General features: G+C 41.2%; 1 protein-coding gene across 2 annotated transcripts in view; it reads left to right on the top strand.

Annotated features, from left to right (window-relative positions):
- Positions 1-1392: 1392 nt before the first annotated feature.
- LOC309704026 (uncharacterized protein) overlaps positions 1393-21790 on the top strand; it is a 34302-nt gene continuing 13904 nt past the window's right edge. The window contains exons 1-3 of one of the 2 annotated variants that reach the window (XM_082528980.1): positions 1393-1668; positions 1801-1878; positions 21650-21702. In XM_082528980.1, coding sequence (XP_082385106.1) covers positions 21671-21702 — 32 coding nt within the window. In that variant the 5' untranslated portion in view covers positions 1393-1668; positions 1801-1878; positions 21650-21670. The remainder of the gene's footprint in view (positions 1669-1800; positions 1879-21649; positions 21703-21790) is intronic. The other variant, XM_082528979.1, reaches the window with a different exon arrangement.

The raw sequence follows: 21790 nt of genomic DNA, 5'->3' as shown, positions 1-21790 counted from the left end.
TGCTAATAAATCAATATTTAATAAGAGTGTCGCTTAAGGATCCAGACCAACACACATATACATTCTTGTTGTTATTTTCCTGAGATTTCCTCTAAAAAAAGTTAAGATTTCATTCATTTGCACAATAATAAGTAATGTGAGAGTTACTTTTAAGCCAAACTCATCCAGGAAGTGCACTTCTTCCTTTTTCTTTCTTTTCTGGATGGATGCCAGGCTGCTTTAAGGGGAGAGGGAGTCTCAACTCTAATCACTTCCAAGTCAGATGATCAACTGTGGTCAGGTGGTGGCTTGTCAAGCTGGACGTGGGTTAGGTGGTCAAGACAGGAAGTCACATTAAACGTAAATGACGTTCATTCCACTCAGTTTTAATTCCTTCACCCACGGATTAGACCCACTTCATTAAAGCTTCATACAAACTTAAGCCACTGTGCCAGATATCAATATGCCTGTTAGAGGTGACTTTTATCTGGTACTAATCTGAATTACAGTGATGCTGTGCTTTTTAACAGAAGTGCATAGCCTTCATCACTACAATATGTTCATGATTGTGATCTCTTAAAGCAAATAATTCTTGTAATGATAAGAAAGAGAGGATTAAGAAGAAGGAAAATAGAAGAAAATGTATTTCCAATTTTGAAAATATGTTATTTGGCAACAGATTCGCAATCCACAAAACATTATACATGTATATAGTGTATATATCATTACTAAAATTTATTTATGTGTTCTAATTTTAAAAGTTTTGATCTTGATACACTGTTTCAGGGGTCAAATACTGCTTTTATGGGCATGTTTAAAAACTGACGTCAGAGTGTGTAAAAAATGCAAAGGCAGGCATGCAAATAGATATTTAAATCAAAAACAAGGGAGGGAAATTAATGCTAAAAAAAGACACTGAAAGAAATCACTATGCCAATTTATAGATATATTAAAAAAAATATAACAATACATTTTTTAAATCGAAATGTTAGGAAATCTCATGTCATTTTCTTGTAATCCATCAATTATGACAAATATTCTAAAATTACCAATAAGAAAATAGGTTTTACAAGATTTAACACCTCAATAAAATAAAATACAATATACACCTCTCTAAGGTAAAAACTTCAAAATATAAGAAGCCGAATTAACTATAAAAATAAAGCTGATAAAAAGGTTTTTTTTTTTTTTTTAAAAAAAAGACGCTATAAGAAGCTGGACGTAAATTAATGAGGTGGGATACAATCACTCAACATTATATATGCAGATAGTTGCAGCTCTTTTATGTCTTTTTATTATAATAAGTTAAATAAAATTAAAATCAAGTTAGCAAAGAAGAAGGGTGCTTTGTAGCTTTTACTGTGAAGGGTGTAACAGGAAGTAGCTCCGCTTTGGTCCACTAGTTTCCCGGAGTAACTCCCATCAGCGCGCTCCTGCCCGCACCGGAGACATGGGACTGAGGAGTCACCGAGGGGGAAACTCTTCAGCGACTCAACACAACAAACCAAACTAAGGAAAGCAGCTGTGGCTCACCATGTCGTCCGGACTCTTAATTTTCTTACCTGAGTTTTTAACTTTAACTCAGTGACTTTAAAAAAAAAAAAGGACCGGAAGAGAAGCTAGATAAATGACATCCGTGCATTTTTGATTACCTGGGGCAAAGTGCCACACCTTCGCTCACCAAGACAGGTAGGTTGAAACAGTGTTAGTTTTATTGCTAATCTTCGTTTGCTGCTTACAGTGAGTTTGAAAAAGCTGAATTTGAAAAGTGTTGCTGAGATGTTATTAAAGTGCTGTTTGACGGTTGTTCACCGTCAACAGGTGGACCGGTGCTGTGATGTCAGCCATATGGCGCAAGTGTCCACAGCAGACAGAACACAGGCACAGATAAAATAAAATGTAAGTGTGTTACAGTCGTGCTGTGCCACAGCAAAACAAACTTTAATGTTTAAAACACACACATGGTTTTAGAGTATTTTGATTAGCATAGCTACAATTTGAGGCATTTTTTACAGTGACAGTGGAGGTGTGAGTGCACCTGCTGCACGTAGGACTCTTTAACCTACTGCGCTAAAACAACTAATGGAAATATAGGTATGTCATAATTTTTTTTATAAGCTATTTTCCCAATGTAGCCCTTACCATTTATGAAAAACCTTTATAATAATTATAATAATAAAAATAGTTATTATTCTTCTCTGTCTTTTCCTGGCATGTGGGTGTAAGAAGTTTAACTACAGTGTTTGTAATTCAAATTTAAAGCATGCGTCGGTGGATGTAAGACAGGCTAAAAATTTCCATAACACCCTGAGCCCTTTGGTCATGTTCAGGTGAACTGAATGAGAGTGTTGAAAACTGTTGTTATTGAGCTTTGTTGAGTTGGAGCAGACAGGTAGAGGAGCAGGAGGAGGTTGCAAGAGGAGTGGTGTCGATGTGGTGCCCACACACACACACACACACTCACTCATGTACATGGCCTTGGGCTGTGTTTGCACATCTAACACGCTGGCTCAGTGAACCCAGGGTCAATGGAGACTTTGTTTCTGGGTCTGTGACCTCGTGTACAGCTGTTATGTCAGTGATGGCGTTTAGATTATTATAGAGAGTATAAAAGATGGATGGGGCCCGCTGTGACATCATCCAGTGGTTATGGAAGTTTCCTTGGAAAGCCTCCAGTTGTCGCCATCTTGTCGCCATCTTGGCGACAACTGGACGGGTCTGAATGTGAAACTCATCAGCACTGCACGCTCATTGGTTAATGGCGTGTGACTGACAAGTAGCTTTCCGATGAGCATTTTCTTACTTTAAAAGTGACTATAAATGATTCAATATGACCAAACCTCACAAGTGAGACCATAAAACCATCATGAAAGTCACAAATAAAGGAAAGCAAGGGATTTTTCTTCCCCCTAGACAACCAAAAATGTTTCTCAGAACCATTTGGTGATTTGTTGTTGTTGACTCTTAAGTCACTTTCAAGATTCCTTCAACTTGCAGTTTTGTCCAAATTATTCCACAGATTTGTTGATAAAGAAAGCCATTGATTGCAGCAAGGTGCAAAATGTTCAGGTGTGTGAGCTCCACCCCTAAAAGCTCATTTAACTTTTCAAAGTATTTTCTTTGTTGAGTAAAATTATGTCCCTAAAAATTAGCGTGGAGACTAGTGGAGTAAGGCAGGATCGAGTCACCACGCCTTGGCTGGTGATTTACACTCAGTGGTTTGTATTAGCCCATTTGCTTGCCTTTAGTGGCTGACTCCACCCACTGGCAGCTTATTACACAAACCCAGACATTTAAAGTGCATGCAAATACCATTCGCCCCAGGTCTAGTTTGCTTTGTGCTGCAGGATCAGGACACAAACATGAGAACAACTCAGTGCTGGTGTTTACATTACAGTGTAGAAAATAGCTGGCACAGGTAATGTGTCTCTTTTACGTGGACGTGTTGAAGTGTACGAGCAGAGAAATCACTAAAAGGCCAATAAGATAACAGAACAAAGAGGTGCAGCACTAAAATGACCAGAATAAGAAGGGGAAAAGGCTTAAACCAACATGAGAAGCCTTCAGCGTACTGTACGAGGCAGTGAATGTAGGGCTGCTGAGTCATAGACGACCTGCATATCCGACATCCACCGATTGTGAAATCAGTACATTTAAAAAAAACATTGATTTAGGTTTCTTAGAATTGTGTTAGTCATGTTATAGTCAACAGTGGAATTTAGTCTGTGTAGGTTCAGTGAAAATTTTCACTTTCTTTGGGTGTTTTCACACCTTTGAAGTTCAGTCCGTTTAAATCGAATTCAGGTTCTTTCTTCCCCCTCTGTGTGGTTTATATGTGCAGGTGTGAACACGGGAGTTGCACTAAGCTGTGGACTGAGGCGTACAAGTATAATTTAAACACCTTTGCATTCTGGGACGTGGCAGGGTACCGCCTACTTGTTAAGTGATGAGGTGTCAACCGTGCTTCTGTGTCCAGGCTCCTACTGCGTTACTTGAGGCTTTTATCGTGTTTTATTTAATATAAACAAGACTCTAAAAATAATCGGTGGTTTTTCTCTGCCTTTCTGTTTTTCAACTTTACCTGTTCATGCGCAGCACATCTTTAAGGTCATGGTTTTAAACCCCACCATGTAACTACAGCCCGGCTCGCGATGTGAATCAAGATTTTGAGTGGATATACGAAGCTTAGGATCTGGAATTTTTCATAGTGAGTCATCCAGACCACGCAGTAGCATATTGATGACTAACCTCATGTTGTGGATGGATCATCTCGACCGTTCTTTTGATTGAAGTTGGCTCAGTTTTTGGCGTCTTTTTCCTGCCATGTGATTTAATTTGTGGCTGGCTGTCAGGGACCTTCAAATTGACTTTTACTGAGGGGAACAAATTTAATGTTCATCCTCCATCTTCATTCTGCTAAATGCAGGGGTAAGGAACTACAGGCCTCGAGAGCCGGTGTCCTGCAGCTTTTAGATGTGTCCTTGATCCAACACAGCTGATTTAAATGGCTAAATTAGCTCCTCAACATCTCTTGAAGTTCTCCAGAAGCCTGGTTATGACCTAATCATTTGAGTCAGGTGTGGTGACCCAGGGTGAGATCTAAAACCTGCAGGACACCAGCTCTCGAGGACTAACATTCCCTACCCCTGTGCTAATGTGTTTATATTATCCTAACTAGCTCTGTAGCTAGCCACCAAGTACCACACAATTAAATGGCACCTAGCCCAACCTCAAAAACCCTCCAAAGTTGCTGCTGTTCAGTTTTCTGTCTTTTATTCAAGTCTAAAGTATTAGCAGATTTTAGAAATCTCTCAGTGAGAACTTGGTATATCGTCTTTGCATAGAAGCTAGCATGCTAACTTCTGAGGTAATAAAAAAGTCCTGAGTACATAAATGTACATGCACGGTCACTATGGGTTTGCAACTGGCTGTAAAATTAATGCGAATTCTCTGCGTTATCCACCAGGCCACACTGCTTTCTTCCTGTTTTTGCTATTGTTGTACTTCCGACCAATGAGCTAACTAACTGTCCGAAATCACGAGGTTTGTAGTGATGTGTTTTTGCTCACTTGGAGTTTTTTCTTTTCTGATTCGGACCACAGTAAATTAACTGTAGGTGTGAAAACGCCCTTAGAGAATCCATCAAAAGGGTCATCAGGATCATTGGCAGCACTTAAAGTTCACATGATGCTAGCCTCTGTATTTGCTAGCAAGATAGCAGGTAGATAGCATTTATTAATCTGCAGCCTGATGGAAAGATTGAGGTTGAGTGAAAGAACATTTTGGGAGTATCAGGACTATGTAAGACCAGTTTGTCATGCTCTGCCACCATACAGTCAGAATAAAAGCGTGCTGATCTATTATTACCTGCTAGCTGATGATCTGAAGCCTTTACTTTAATGATAGTGACCCTCTGATGAATAAACCATTGATGTAAATCTGGCCTTCGGGAGATAAGACTTTATTGTCAGAGTAGCTATACAGCAAAACTTTGTTCCATAGCAGGCAGTGCAGTGTTTGTGTACTTTGTGGTCTGTTTGTTTTTGGTTTATCATTAACATTTATTGTGTAAATCTGACTTTCCTTTGAACGCCCTGTCACTGGATGTGCATCTGGCCTTTATTTTCTTTATAGAAGAGGGTTATTTTTATTCAAATGTTTGACTTCTGTTCAAGGGCAACAATCATCAAGAAAACATGAACCAGTGTGCATTTTACATTCATTTCATCTGTTTTGCTTTGATTTATTAATTTCAAGATGATACTTCGGGCTGCTGCAAAGACCACGATTCATTATACTGAATAATTAATCAACAGTTTGGTCACTTTAAATATGTCCAAGTCCGTATCAGTGGTTAAAAGGGGTGCCTGCACGAGCTCACAAGTATATGAGATATCGTGCACGCGAAAAGCAAATGATGATAACACAAATGGAAGGATTGCGAGGAACGGAGAGGGCAAAAACACCGGCACAGGACCAGAACGGAGCAGCAGCAGGAGCTCCACAAATCCCACATGTGCCAGTCCCTGCTTTTTAATCATTAACTTGTTTTGTTTGACCCACAGTGGGTCACCTTGGGCACCAGGAAATTCTCACTTTTCTACACAAAACAACTTAAAAAATCAGTCAAAAGGAAAAAGAGCACTTCAAGTGTTCCTGTTGTGCACCATGGTGCAGTTGGTTTATGCAGATGTGAACACTGTAGTCGCACTCGGGTGTAGAGAGTGACAGCTGAGAGGAGGTTTTTGCAGTCTGGGTCCAGACGAACCCCAGAAGGGTTACTTTATGGGTGAATGTGACGGAAACCAACTACTAGGTGTACACATGTTTGGGCTTAACACCTTCCTGCAGCCAGGTATGCTTTGCATTCTGGGATGTAGCAGAGAATGTCTGCAGTACATCTTCCATATTGTTCAATAGTCCAGAACACAGCACCTTCTTCCAGTATAAGCTCTTCCTGCTCTGACCTCGTACACATCTGGCCAGTAAGCAGACAGAATGTTTTCACGTGGTTTGCAGTGACGCCTTTTAGTTCACTTGAAACTCATCAACTGATTTGGACTCAAGCAAATGGCCTATAGGTGTAAAAACCCTCTTGAAGTTGAGAGGTTTATTTCTGTTGTAAATTCATAGAAAGAGATCAGGAGACAGGGAGACGGTTAATGAAAACAGATTTAAAAAATTAATCTGCAGCAGTCTTGGTAGCAGGAAATGATTATTGTGATTTAACCAAGCAAATAAAAAGTGTGAAAACTTGAGTTTATGGTAAATTGAATCTCTGAGTTTTGTAGTGGTTTAGAGATAAAAGAATAACATCTGAAGACATCACCGTGGGGAAAATGAAAACACTTCATATTAGCTGCAGGCCTTGGTCCACTTTTTTATTAGCTGAACTTCTTTAAATTCAGTTCTGCCTGGCTGGCTGTGCGTTATTTAAAACTGAACTCTTCTCAGGCTCTTCGTGGGCTTGTTTACTTGCTAAAGCGCTGTGGAGGGCTCCTGGGTCAGGAGGATCCACGGGAGGAAAAGCAAGCAGCAGGTCTGTGCGCAGTGTGAGAGAGCGAGGCGAAGGGAGAGCTATTGATCAGTGTGGGCTGCTGGGTATTAGAGAGGAGACAGGACTTGTTTTCATCAGACTGCCGCCCAAGGCCATCACAAAAAGGATGTTTGTACACAGCACATCATATTACACATGCGCAAACACACACGCATGCACTCGCAGCTAAAATTAGAGGAGATATTTTCATATTTTGCAATGACACGCCGCTAACACGTTGTGTGATCGTGCACGCACTTGTTTACACAGCAGGCCGTACGTGGAGTTTAACGTGAAAAGAATGCCCGAGATTGTCCGCTAATGAGGAATGACTTCACGTAAATGGGTTGCCCTGACAACTCACCATGGATACACTCGCCTAATCACACCTGGCTCATTCAAATCAGCCACCTCAGCGTCAGCTAGCCGAGCTCACTTGTCAAACACACAAAATCCAGAGTGTCACTTTGAAGGAGAGACTCTGTCTGTCTCGTGCCACACATTGAAGAGTTCGTCCCGTCTTTGTGCGAGCTGCAGAAAATACTGATGAAATGCTCAAAAGTTCTGTGGGAAGCATTATCAGGTGTGCAAGGTTATCTCATCTTCGTTGTATAGCAAGTTATGAAAAGCAGGATAAAGCCATGGGACACTACACCGACTTTAAAATAGCGTATTGACATTTCAGCTTGATTTTAAAAGCCTCCGGGCAGATAAGAGGCCTAAATTGACCACCTTATCGAAGGCTACAGTTTCCTTTCAGCGGGGAAATGCAGAGGGTGACAACAGTCGCTGATGATTACGAGGAAATCCAGTCAATAATTGCTTTGTTTTCAGTATTGCTTTGGGAGTATGTTTGTTTTAAGGCGTGCACGCATATGTGTGTGATAAAAGTCAGCAGCTTCGCAGCTCAGCAAAATGGAATCGGTTGTTGATCCGGTTTAGTTTAGTTTAGTTTAGTTTAACTCTAATGTGTGTGATACAGGTATCTGACAGGATGGTTACGTCTCCAAATCTACAAGGTGGTTCTTATTTCGGCTTTAGTGCCATTATGACTAGTTCATTATTTATCGTAGATACTGTTTTTTTTTTTATTTAAAGATCATTTCTAAGCCGTCACAGCCTTTTGAGCACCGTGATCTCATCGTCATGTTGAAGAAACCAGTTTGAGATGATCTGAGTTTTGTGACATGAAGCGTTTTCCTGCTGGAAGCAGCCATCAGAAGATGGGTACACTGTGGTCGTAAAAGCTGCTATGCTCAGTTGGCGATAAGGGGTCCAAAGTGTGCCAACGAACTATCCCCCACATCATTACACCAGCAGCAGCCTGAACTGCTGATACAGGACAGGTTTGATTCATGCTTTGAACGTCAATTGTAGTCTAAATTTCCTATTCTTAGCCGACAGGAGTGGCACCAGGTGTGGTCTTCTGCTGCCCCTCCTTCAGAGATGCTCTTCTGCATGTCTTAATATGTAACGAGTGGTTATTGTTGCCTTCGGATCAGCTCAAACCTTTCTTCATCTTTCTGATGCTCAGGTTGAATTTCATGAGGTCGTCTCAACCATGTCTGCCTGTCTAAATGCACTGAGTTGCTGCCATGTGATTTGCTGATAAGATGATTATGTTAACGAGCAGGTGCACCCATATTGTGTATACATTTTAAATTCATCTATTTGAGTTAACGAATTATTCTGCTTTACAGCAAGGAAATGATCTCGTGTCACAGACTGAAGCTTGAAAGTTCAGGTGATAAAAGGGCCATTTTTATCTCACTGCCCCACACCTGCTCAAACTGCCAAAGCGAGGGTGACACTGCAGTCACAGTTGTCATGAGCAGTCCAGTCTTATGACAGCACCGCACTCCTCCTGTCTCGATCCCTCTGAGATCTCTTGCTTTTTGTGTTCGGGAAGAGCAGTTGCAGCAAATGGCTGCTGGTGTTTTGGTTTTGACACACTGTCCACACTGAATCAGCATGTCCACAGAGCTGCTTTATCTGTGCCTGTGTGTAGTGATTAAAACAGCCACACTGTCACACATTTCCTTTAGAGCTATACACAAATATATGAATACCCTGATATTCATTCAGTGTCCACAGGCAGTATCATTTTTGGTGGGTTTCAGGGCATGTCTGTAAGTTGAGGGAACAGTGACCGATATATCATTGTTGTTTTCACGTAAACACGAGATCCAAAGTGTAATTAAACAAAGAACATCTTATTTGAATAATTACTGTCATATAGGTGAGAGAGAAAGATGCTACATTGACTTCTATCAACAGAGAGAGCTGTAATTTTATTGGCTTATCATTAACTTGGTAAGATGGAACATGATCATCCAGGCAAGCCTGACGTAGTCGTCTGGACAGAGCTGTCTAAGCAGCTTGTGGTTTTGAAGGTTGTGAAGCGTATGAAAGGCAGAGCCTAAAATATCAAGACGACCTCCAGGTTTGTATAGACAAAAGGTGGCAACCGTGGCTGTTTCCGTACAGGTTTCCCAGTCCGCATCCACAGTGCGGTGCTCACTGCACTCGGAGTTTCATGGAATAAGCAAAATACAACTATGTGCATGATTGGGGAAGCAGCAGAAAGAGCCCTTGTTGGTTTGGTATAAATGGAAGGAGGAGAGCTGGAAGCCCGGGGGTGGTTGGCAGTGATTTGGCCACCACTGCTGAGTCACCAACTGGAGGGTGTCACAGTAAAGGGTCAAAACACCCAGGGAAAGTTGGGCACCATCTGATGACATCAGCTCAAGGCCGAAGGCCACAGACGCTCTTGAATGCAGCATCCTTGTATAGGTTAATCAAGAAATCTTGATAGAAATCAACTGTGCTTTCAAGGAGATATAAAACAAGCAGAAATTCTCAGCTCTGGCTTTTTCTACTTTGAACAGAAATTGTATTTGCTGCATTCAGTGAACTCAGTCTAACTGCTTACTCAAGATCTGCCAGCGATAAGCTGACTGAGAAACTTTAACACTTCTGTAGTGAAGCAAAAAAGAGCACCCATGAGTTCCAGGTGACCTGTCGGTTAACTTTTCCATGATAAATGAGGATTTTACACGTAGACTTCTGGTGTAAATATGAGAAAAATGTTTACTTCCTCTGCTGAACAACCTCTGAACCAAGACGCGTATACTCAGGTTTAATTGGCTGATGTGAAACGAGCCGTTGCGATTTGTCTGATGAAAACCTAACAAATGTCGCCCTGTATTTGTTTAGAAGTGAAAAGATTTCTTTTCAAATGTCTTTGTTGATATTTGAAAGTAAAACCTAAGAATATCTGTCCCATGCCCCGGGCCCTTAGGCCAACTCACACCTGGGCGGCTGTCTTGTTTCATATCAGCATTTTATTTTAAAACGCCTGCCTCAATGAACAGGGTGTGAGCTGTAACTGTACAAGCCGTGTTTAAGGTCCTCGTGATCCAAGAAATAAAAACTCATCAGTCAAATCCAATAAAATTGCTTTTCTAGCCTTTATTAGGCAGGAAACCAAGGACAGGGCACAGGGGAATGACATGCAGCTGCCCTGCAGCTTTTCAGCACGTGGGTCACCTGCTCAACCAAGAGAGCTATCAGAGAACCTAAAAACAGATTTGGTGAAAAATGTAAAAAGAACCAACATTTCTCTAGGGAAGAAACTGGAACTTTTTCTATCATTTTATTGTTCATCTATACTTAATTACTTTGTAGTATAATTGGCCATGAAGGAGGTCTAATCAATAGGAAAAGCTGCCATGTATGACATCACAGTTGACTTCTGAGTTTAGATGAATGTTTCCAACATTTTTGAAGTACAAATAGAGAGATAATGATATATACGCTAGATAATAAAATAATCGTTTCATTTTATTACACATGTGAAAGTAAAGGTGAAAAACACGCAGCCCTCGTCTACATTTTAACATACATGACGTGGATCGTAGTGATGGAAATGTGCACAATGCAGATCCACAATCCACTGCAGACAGAGAAAATAAACAAACTGAAATAATAGTCAGAGAGATGAATGTCAGACCAGTCAGCCCACTTTTCCCATCACCACACCTTACCAGTGTCACCAGCATGAACACGATCGCCCTTCTCACTGAGCCTAAATGCACAGAAACACTCAACTAGCCCGGAGCAAGTGTCAAGATTATTATTATTATATTATATTATGACTTTATAATGTGACAAACAGGTTACATAAGGCAGACTTTTCAGAGATCTATCAGATGACTGGACTCACACAGCAACAGAAGCATGTTGTCTGTAAAAGACTCGGCCTCTTTGTTGGAGCGTTCATTAGAAACCTTCCTTAGAAATATTCATATCTGCACCTCAGGCAGTACCTTTGTGAATTTTTGTTCAAAGACTGTCAGCAGAGAAGCAAACAGGGTGTTTACTTTGCCTATTAGCAAACCCCTATTGTTATTCCAGCTCCCTGTTCTGGTATCCAACCCTTGTCTACCAGTATTTTTGGCTATAGTGTTGGTATGTGTAATATTTGGAGCAGCAACTAAACTCTCATTGAAACAGAAACGATTTGTGGATGGATTTCAGCCCTACGTTATAAACTGATGGTATCAGATATATGACACTCGGGGAAGGATATCTCAAAGAGGTTTTTGTGTTTTGAGGTAGGGTTTCAGCAACAGTGACACCTTTGTCTGTCTTTTAAAGTTTGTGTCTTATAGTATTAAACACATCTGATGATTTTAACGTGGAAATAGCATTCAATTAAAATTTTATTAAGCCTCTCTTATAGCATGGTGCAATTCAAATAAAAACTAAGACGTGAAAACAATGATTTGATCTGGTAGCTGTTTCTAAAAAATGTTCCTCATTTGTTAAAGAAAAAGGTTCTGGTGAAATGTAACTGAGTTGCTGTAAGCTTCCTGTATATCTTAGCAACATACCAATTCTACAGTATTCATTAAAACATTATAGGATATGTTGTGAATTTGGTTATACTTATTATGCCTCCATCACGTAGGCTTAGCGATCGACTGGCGGTGGATCGGCTACCAGCTGGCAAACTCTGGTCACTACAATGTGTTTTCCCCGTTATGCAAACTGGAAATGATGAACGCACTTGAAACAAACATGTTTCAAATGTTTTTTTTCGTGAAGGCAAACTGTCTCTGTTTTTGGCTTGTGTTGCACTTACAGGTTTCACTACTGCTCGATGAGCAGCTGGTGAAGGTTTGCAGACAAGTTGGTATCTTCCATGCAAACTGCAGGCAATCTGCTGTCAAAGCGATCACAAGGCGTTTTTCAGTGCAGCACTCTGAACGTCTGTGCAACCAGTTTCAGCTAAGGACTACCAGCAACTGCTCACCAACTGGACGGAAAGCAGTGTCAATGGCTGCCTAACGGTCGCCAGCCGGTCTCTAGGCCTGTGCGACTCGTGAGCAATGAGTTATCAGATAGGTTAAATCAACATCTGCTTGTAAACTTTGTAATATTAGTGTTTCTGCCCCTTGAAACGTTTGAGTTGTAATTATTTACTTCTTTTATAAATGCTGAAATGAAAACAGACATTTAGAGTTCATCTCTAACTCCTGACTTGACTGGTTTAAAATTGTATTAGCTGTTTTTCCCTGAATCAAGGTACCTGCTGTATTGCTGCCCTATATACAGAGAGTACAAGTCACCTTTTCAGTTGTTGTATCAACCACTCATCTCGTGTTATTATAAAAATAACTCCTCCACCCACAGACGATACCTTCCGTTTCCAAACAAAACTCTGAACAGGTCAAATCACCTTTAACCCGACTCTTTCTGTAGGAAGAATTATTTCAAGCCTCATCTTTCCAGATTAGATTTTTCCACCTCCAGCAACCCTTCACAAATGGCTCTGCCTGCCAGTTCTTCAGGTATCCCCTGGATTTCAATCCATTCCACATTTAGAGGACACTCTACAGCAATCTCACCTTTATTGCACCTGTTTCTCCAAGATGAAATGTTTCAATTTCCCCTGAAGAAAACCCAGAAAGCGAGAAAAATGGGAGCCCAGTAGGGCTGAACGATTATGGAAAATAATCTAATTGCGATTTTTTGCCCCAATATTGCGATTGCGATGCGATATGCGATTATTTTTTAAGGTCTTTGTCTTCTGTATTATTAAACAAAGACAAGCAATACATCATATAGTATGGCCAATACTATATTACATTAATTTTAAACTGTTCTTTCCTGGAAGACAGACCTCTGTTATGATGACATGAGGTGATGCATGAATTGATGACTGACATTTTTATTTAACTTCTTCAATCACAACAGTATATTTGAACATACACAATAGTTTATTTTTAGCTTACAAACATCTGAGCATAAAGTGCTGACAAGGAACCCTGGTGTAAACATTAAAATGAAAGTCAGTACAATGTGCAGATTGCAGAAATATACATAAAAAAAATCAGTGGCTTTACCACACTCAGTTTTTCGACATCTGTGAACTACTAGACAGTCATTCAATTAAAAAATAATATTAAATAAATAAAACTAATAAATAAAAAATACACACATCTTACTGATCTCTGCAGTCAGTAACATTACACATAAAGTGCAAACATAATAGCAATTGTATAAACACACACACAAACACGCCTTTAAAGTTTAAAGGCGTGAAATTGGACGGTCTAGTCCTGATTAGCGTCACCGCTGTCTCGGTGGAGTTTAATAAACTCGGCCGTCTGCTTCTTGCTATCTAAAATATAACCAGACACTGGCGTAAATTCTCGACTGTCTCATACTTCTGTTTAATAAGTTTTCTGTTTGACGTTTAGTCAGCTGTGTGAAAACCAAGGAGGAACCCACCCGGGGGATTAATAAAGTTTTATTTTATCTAATCTAATAACTTTAATCTCAGCCAAACCGATTTACTCACGAACAAACAAAACACTGAAAAAAGCCCAACAATAACATTTTTAGGTTGTCTAAGTGACTTATATATTACGTTTAACCCGAGCAGCGAAACTCCGCGGTGATCTGAAAATGATGTGCCGGGAGTTGTGCCGTTCTCGGCCGCATCAGTAACCCTCGAGCTCCCGGCTAGCTGTCGAGCTGGTGGGTAGCAGACGTCTCTGAAAACGTCGAAGCACTTTTGCAAATATGGGATATCTTGATAAACCGAGCAGATATTTGATGTTTACACAGGTACTTTCTCGCCTGAAAATATGTTAAAAGTTTATTTTGTGACCCAGAAAGATTAGTATGAGTAATTTTAAAACTTAGTAGCGGCCGCCATTGCTGGAAACTGGAGTTTGGCTGGGCCGCGCTATGAATTCTGGGATATGGTAGTAATTTGGACAGCCTTATAATCGCAGTATAATCGCAGCCTTTGCGGTTAGAAAATTGCACTTGATCATGTCGCGATATTATCGCAAATGCGATATATCGTTCAGCCCTAGAGCCCAGCCAAGCTGCCTGAGCTGAAATATCTCTCCCCTTCAGTAATTGTTCGACGATCTTCCCTATCATAAAAAACAGGAGCAATATATAATCTGTTGAGTGGCACAGAGAGCAGATAAAGGACTATTATTGCCAGCCAACAATGGCAAATATCTGAATGAATGATAGTCATTTGATGCACAGATTGAATCGTCAGTCTCATTATGAGTTTGGAAAGTCTCCAGGGGAACGTGATTGGTCATTTGGATGTTCTGAAATGAGTCTGTTACTAACTGTAAAGCCTGGTGGAGGGTTTAAAGGCTCGTTACAGATGGGCTTGTACCTCAGCTCCATCACTTGTACTTCTCATGCTGCGCGTGTGTTTTGGACATGTATAGAAAAGACGAACAGAGCCTCCCTATTACTTTTTGAACTCTTGCTTGGAAACTTCGGCTCTTGCATTTTGAGTATCGGGGGTTCATTTGAAGCCAACAGTCAAAGACACGTGCTTAGTAGTATTACCTAACATTCACTGTAAAAAGAAAAAAAAAAGGACTCTTAGTGCACACCAAGTCAGATTATTCTTCAAATAAATTAATGGAAATTGGTGCAAAACAACAAAAAAGCAAGATTTCGAGGTCCATCTCAGATACTTGTATGACTCAAAGCTACAACAACCAGTGGCTGCACATATTTTTGAGCCAAAGCATCCACCCCCCTAATCAGTTATGAGCCTTAATATTTAAATTTAAACAAATGAGTTGTATGAATATTAATAAAGGGTGTAATAAGCTATACAGAGGAAAACTAACTTTTCTACTAGGCTATAAACACGTTTTCTGCTGCATTTTAACCTGCGAGTCTGGGGATTGACTTGGTTTTGGAGCCAGCTGACCACAGTCACATTTTAACATTTTAGTTAACCTAACATGCATGTCTTTGGACTACAAGACTAAGCCCAGAGGCACAAAGGCATAAAGAACATGCAAATTACACACAGGAAGGCCCCAGCCAATGCTGGTATTCAAACCAGGAACCTTCTTGCTATGGTGTCACAGTGCTAACCACAGTTTTATTTCATTTGAAGACAAAAATAAAATATTTGAAGAATTTTCTAGAAACTACAGTTGGAAAATAAATGTAGTAGATTGACACTTCAGGAATCTCTTCTGAAAATAACCACACAGATATATTTATATACACCATCACACACAGCCATTTGCCAGCTTATTCTAACATTAAATAGTCTAAAACAGCAACTGTTGAGCTCGATAGCGGCTAAATAACCTGCTGTGTTTTCCACTGTTTAACTCAGGTTAGTGATTGGCTCTTTAACCTTTTTTAAACACCAAAAAGACTCAGGTCATAATTATAGCTTCTCCTGAACTATATCGTAAAATCAGTCCTTTGTGTTGTTTATGGGAGGGAATCATTATCTAACTACTTTTCATTTCTAGCTCAACATTTTTCAAGACATGTTGCACGGCGTGTGAACAGGTGACTGTGGTAGCGGTTGCTTGTGTGGGCGTATCTTTGAGTTGCTGGGTCATCAGTCTGACCTCTGTTCCTGTCTTTAGTGACTTGGTGTTTGTTGCTGGTCGTTCCCACACCTCCCAGATGAATCCAGTGCCCCCGGCTGACCCTGAAGCCAAAGCGTGGCCTCAGTGATGCCGTAAAGTTTCTTAAACGTTGAGAAGAAGAGACGGGCGATCCTTTTTCGAGTGACAACTTTCACATACACAAAATCTTTGCATAAAAAAGAAAAACAGTCGAAACGACTCTCTGACTGCCCGTCACGTGCACCACGTTAAAAACAATCGATTTGCTTTACCAAAGGTTGATCTTATAACACATAATAGTGATGGGAACTCGCGGATGTGCACTGCACTTGTTCCCTTCTCCCTGCGTATCAGTGCCTATTTACTCTGCAAACACAGCATGGCAACTAGACACCGAGGAGCCTGAACATACAAGAGCCTGCCCTGTTAATCGTGTTTGTCTGGTCGTTTTCTGTAAGCCGGGGTTTTGGGAGTTGTCTTGGGCTTTAATGCTGATGTCTCTTAGTTATCGGAGCTGTGACGTAACCGTTGAGTTACTCATCGGCCCTTTGCCACTTTAAGAAGCATTTGTGTCATCTCTGGCCGGCAGGACTAGTTCCCCTCTGACTGCGAGCCGTTTGTGCTGACTAGCAGCAGAAGGAGTAGCCCGAGGCAGGTAACACTACAATCACATTGTCAGCACTGACACAACCTAGAACCAGTTTTTGCCTTGCAAATTTGCAACCCAACTCCATTCTGATGCAAAACAGCTTTTTCCGACCCAGGCAGCCAGCCATTAGTCATTCCGCCTGACGGTGTGTCCTCCCTGGATGTAAACCAAAACACAGCAAAATATACAGGCACCTGGCCCTCAGGTGTAAGTTTCCTCTGGAGAGAATAAACAGAAATAGTCAGAATTTCTACTGTTTGTTTGAATCTTTATTTCAACATCTTTCCTCAGTAGTTTACATAACCTACTGTAAACCTTAATTTAAGGGCTTTTTTTAAATGATTCGGATGTTTTTGTTTTGTGTGGCTTCTCATAAAAACTCATCTCAAAACCAGAGTAATTGTGGGATATTTGATTCTAGGTTACCAACCAAACTATAGGAGTATTAAAAATATTTGGACTGAAAATAATACTCATAAAAATAGTGTGGCATGCATCACGCTCTCAGGTTTTCCTAACCTTTTCCAATTCCCATGATTTGACACATGAGAGGGAAAGTCATGAGATCGACTGCAGGGCTAAATATTTTTGAGATCTTGTGCTGTCTTGTCTTTGTGGTGAATTTAATATTGCACTTAATGGAAATTATTATCTTTTGAGCAGCAGATCAAAAAAGCAGAATTAAGTTATGCAATTGTACAAAAATCTTAGCATGCAGCAAGTATCAGCAGTCTCCAAACAGAGCATTTGGCTCAGTGTTGTTTGACTGTCTGAGAAAAAGCAAAGAGTAAATATAAAAACTTAGCCTGTGTGTAAATGTGTTATATTTTACAGAAGTAAGTGTTCTTGTTTATCGCCATGTGTCAATAGAACAACAAAATCACTGCAAACTTGTTTACAGCTAATGGAAAAATATATACCACATGTATATAAAATATAAAACACTTTACATTTTAGTCACTGTGGGGTCACCACAGCAGGTCCCTCCTGACACAACCCGAGACATGTGATCTGGCATTTTCTTTTTCTTTTTTACGTACTAGGTGAATGTTTAAACCACACCTTCATCATTAGAGTAACCGTGAAGTAAAACAGTAATCAGAGACTCGGTAATGTCAAACAAGAATGCGAAACGGCGCAAAGCCATGGGACGGTAACACTTGTTGTTTGTTCAGTTAAAAAAAAAAATCTTTTGACTGAAATATGTTTGAAATCTTCATTTTACCACATGTGGCTTTTATTTTTTTTAATACAGGAAAAACACAGAGGAGTGAGTCAAATTGAAGTTAGTAATTACCTTAATTAGTCCACTGTCACAGCACTTTATAATCCATGTGCTCCCACATTGTTGTGTTTTTTTTGTTGTTTTTAATCTGGAGTTAAAACGAGGTGCCAAGAATGTGCTAAAGTTATTCATAGACATAATGAATTTCTAACAATTCAGACAGATGCAATTATGCAAAAGGATTTAGGACCACTTATTGCACAGATACAGTATTTGGCAGAGGAGGCCCCGAGTTTGAGGATGCTCCCCAAAGAGTCCCAGCAGCCTGCAAGACTGCAGCACATTAAAACATCCTCGAGGGCATACAGAGCAGAAATCAGCAGACACAAGTCTCTGAGATGTGGAATATACATAATGCACAAGGAAAGAAATGCCACGGCACAACAAGAAAACAGGAGGAGGGAGAAGGCTGCACATCCAGCCTGAGCGATCGGAGGGTTGAGAGCAGGAGCTTGTCAGATGATTATTGACCTGCCTGAATGTGACTTGTAATTCTAAAAGTCGGCTCCTAGTGACTTTGGCTCTCCATTAATGCGATAGTTCCTGAAACCCGCTGGGAAATTACCTCTTCTCTCACTCCCTTCCAGAAGATAAGGGACACTTCGGCAGGGCGGGTGCTCGCCAGAGCAACAGTGTGTGAAACAGAGTCCTCTATTTAAAGCGCAGTCTGTCAAACCGCTGGGCCTCTCTGCCGCTATGAATTGCACTCAGCGTTTTGCACCCCCTTGGCTTTCTCATAAGTAGCTGCGAATGTGTCAGAGGTCCCCATGAAAATGTAGATGAATTGCTGCTGAGGAGATGGCTTCAGCCATGTTAAAGTCAAGCCCACCTCAAATCGTGAGAGAAGAGGACAGAGGCCACTCTGAGACGAGAGCGTGCTACCGAGATTGATTCTGTGTGCATGCTGAGATTTTTGTTGTTTTTTTTTCCTGCGTGCTCAGTGCGTACACCCACCTCTGGCTCTGGATTCCTTATATGTCTTTGCACACAGCAGCAGACCTGTAGGAGGATAATTAGACGTCTTGGGAGAGCTAAGTCATGCTTTGTTGCTTTTCCACAAAAAATGCCGGCTTGCATGCTTAAAAAACGGGGTGGGGGAATGAAAAAAAGGAGTGACCCAGCCGTGATGGAGTGATAGCCTTGCTTGTCTGGCGGCTTGTACCATTATATAAATCAACACACCCTTGTTTGCTTTTCTTCAATCGATCCAACACGAGAAGCAAATTTGCCGGTCCCACAAGCATTTTTCAAAGCAATACTCCAAACAGAGTCCACCTGAGGTCTTGGCTCATTTCTTTCAGGACTATGAACAAAGATGTATCGAGTCCCACAGCACCTGAGACCTTTTACATCATACAAGCCTGGTCTTACTGCAGCTTAAAAATACTCAGGAGTAATGGGTACAGATTGCCCGAGCGGTGGCACGTTCATGTGTTCCATGCTGGTTTCTAATGGTGAACAAATCATAAAATGACCGCAGCACAACAATAAATTGATCCCAGTGTGATGCTTGTTGTAGGTTGAATGGTAAATGGCCTGTATTTATATAGCGCTTTACTAGTCCCTAAGGACCCCAAAGCGCTTTACATATCCAGTCATCCACCCATTCACACACACATTCATACACTGGTGATGGCAAGCTACATTGTAGCCACAGCCACCCTGGGGCGCACTGACAGAGGCGAGGCTGCCGGACACTGGCGCCACCGGGCCCTCTGACCACCACCAGTAGGCAACGGGTGAAGTGTCTTGCCCAAGGACACAACGACCGAGACTGTCCGAGCCGGGGCTCGAACCGGCAACCTTCCGATTACAAGGCGAACTCCCAACTCTTGAGCCACGATCGCCCCTATCCAGGTATCCAGGTTGGTCGTCTACTAGTGCTGAGTGATTAGTCAGATTTTATTTTCAGCTTTCTTTTAATGTATAAAAACAAGATAACTGAGGTAAAACTAAAACTACTGTGCTGCATTTCATTTCACAGCGATGCTCTGGTTTTGTCTTGGGTTATAAATCCAGCACCACCCATTTTTCTCCATCACTAAAAGCCCAAAAACCCACGCGCTCTTTAGATTTACCTGAGCAAAGATGCAAAATCTTTATAGAGAAAGTAAAAGTTACACGAAGGTATCTGTGAATCTATAATGAACAGCATAATGACGTCAGCATCTGAAACCACAACCAGTTGGCAACCGGCTAAGTCGAGTCTCCTGTTGTAAAGAGGCACGTTGCAGATGAGTTGTGCTCATCGGCACAGACCGACTCAGATTGATTGCAAAGTGTTGGCGGTGTCTCTGCGTTCATTATTAAGATTGCAGTTATTTTGCAAACCGTTGAACGATAGACTTTGAGGTCAGAAACAATTGCCAGTCTGGGCCTAACTCCTAGCCAGGTGACCTCATGCCACATCTTTTTATGGTTTCCCGTTCAGGGATGTTTCCTCTAAGAATAGCAGAATGTTTTGGCGTTGAATACATAATGAATAATGATATCCCTGGAGTTGATGAGTAATCATGTTATGTTATACTATGTTATCGCATAGTAATGCTGAGAACAGGAACCTTGAATTGCTGCCATCACAGCAGTAAAAGTGGATCAAGTGGTTGCTTCAATGAGGCCTACTTCCAACTTATTTAGCTGAATCCCACCAACTCATTTAAGTTTACCTCCATCCAAGTCCAATTATATGAACTGCATCTACTGTACATGTTAAATTATTTATCTTTTTTTTCTGTGTTTACAAAAATTACTGTTTTCCAAGCTGAACAGGAACATCCATCCATTCTCTTCCACTTATCCAATTCAGGGTCCCGGGATGGCGCTAGAGTCTATCCCAGCTATCATAGGGAGGCGGGGGAGACCCCGGACAGGTCTCCAGCCTGTCGCCTGCTATTTATAACACCAGACAGATCGTTTAAATGAAGTCCAGCAGTGTTTTTATGCTACTCCCTAACATCATGATATGGTGTACAATTTTCTCTTCAGCAATGACAAAGACATTATCCCCTATAATTAATTCCTTGTTGACAATGTGTCTCTGCGCCAGTGTCACCCTATAATTTCTGTCACCACATTACACTCGTGGAGCTTATTCTGATCGAAGGAGTCAGCTAGAACCAAAAATAAAGCGCAGCAAGGTCAGAGAGGTAAGGTTAGGAAGAGAAGTTGTTTTCTCAGGTGGCCACGCAGCCTTTCCTTTTTCTCGCCAAAGAGACAGAGTGTCCTCTACCTCCCTCGATCTCTGCCTCTCTCCTTCGCGTTCAGACAAGCCCGTTCAAGACTCGGTGATTAATTATTTATCCAGGCAATGAAATGCCAAAGCCTGAAGAAACATACCACCAGGAGAGAAAAGGTCACTCTCATCCTGCACATGGGTACAACACACTCACACAACAGTGATGAATGGCAATAACATCTCTATCGGCACTTCAGGCAGACAGAGTTTTCATGCCGATGTTCTAATAGCATCCAAAAGCAAGGGCAGAGCAAAAAAACGGGGTGAAATCTTCAGGAGAGCCCTGAAAAAGCTCTGGTTCCTAAACCCATCGGTATGTCAGAGGTGGTAAACGGTCCGATCCACAGCAGTGTGTGTGTGTGTGTGTGTGTGTGTGTGTGTGTGTGTGTGTGTGTCCAGTATAGTAAACTGCAACCTTTCCTTGCGGTGAAAATGATATGTGCATGTTTTGACACCTGAGAGTTTGCGTGCTCAGTTTAGTTGAAGGGTGTCTGTGTGATTAAACTTTGATAACTTTGTTCATGTCTCTCTGCAGCTCCACGACACAGCTAGCCAAATGGGGTGCCAATGCTGCCGGATGATTAAAAGGTGAGAAGTGTTTCCTCTTGTTGTGTTTCTGTTCTTTTCTTTGTGCGCCACTTCTCCGTCTTACGCAGTCATCGTCCTTTTTGTATAT

The sequence above is a fragment of the Aulonocara stuartgranti genome (assembly GCF_965226115.1).
Source record: "Aulonocara stuartgranti genome assembly, chromosome: 3".
NCBI classification, from domain to species: domain Eukaryota; kingdom Metazoa; phylum Chordata; class Actinopteri; order Cichliformes; family Cichlidae; genus Aulonocara; species Aulonocara stuartgranti.
Note: the sequence above shows the minus strand (reverse complement) of the source record. Positions and strands in the feature narration are given on the sequence as shown.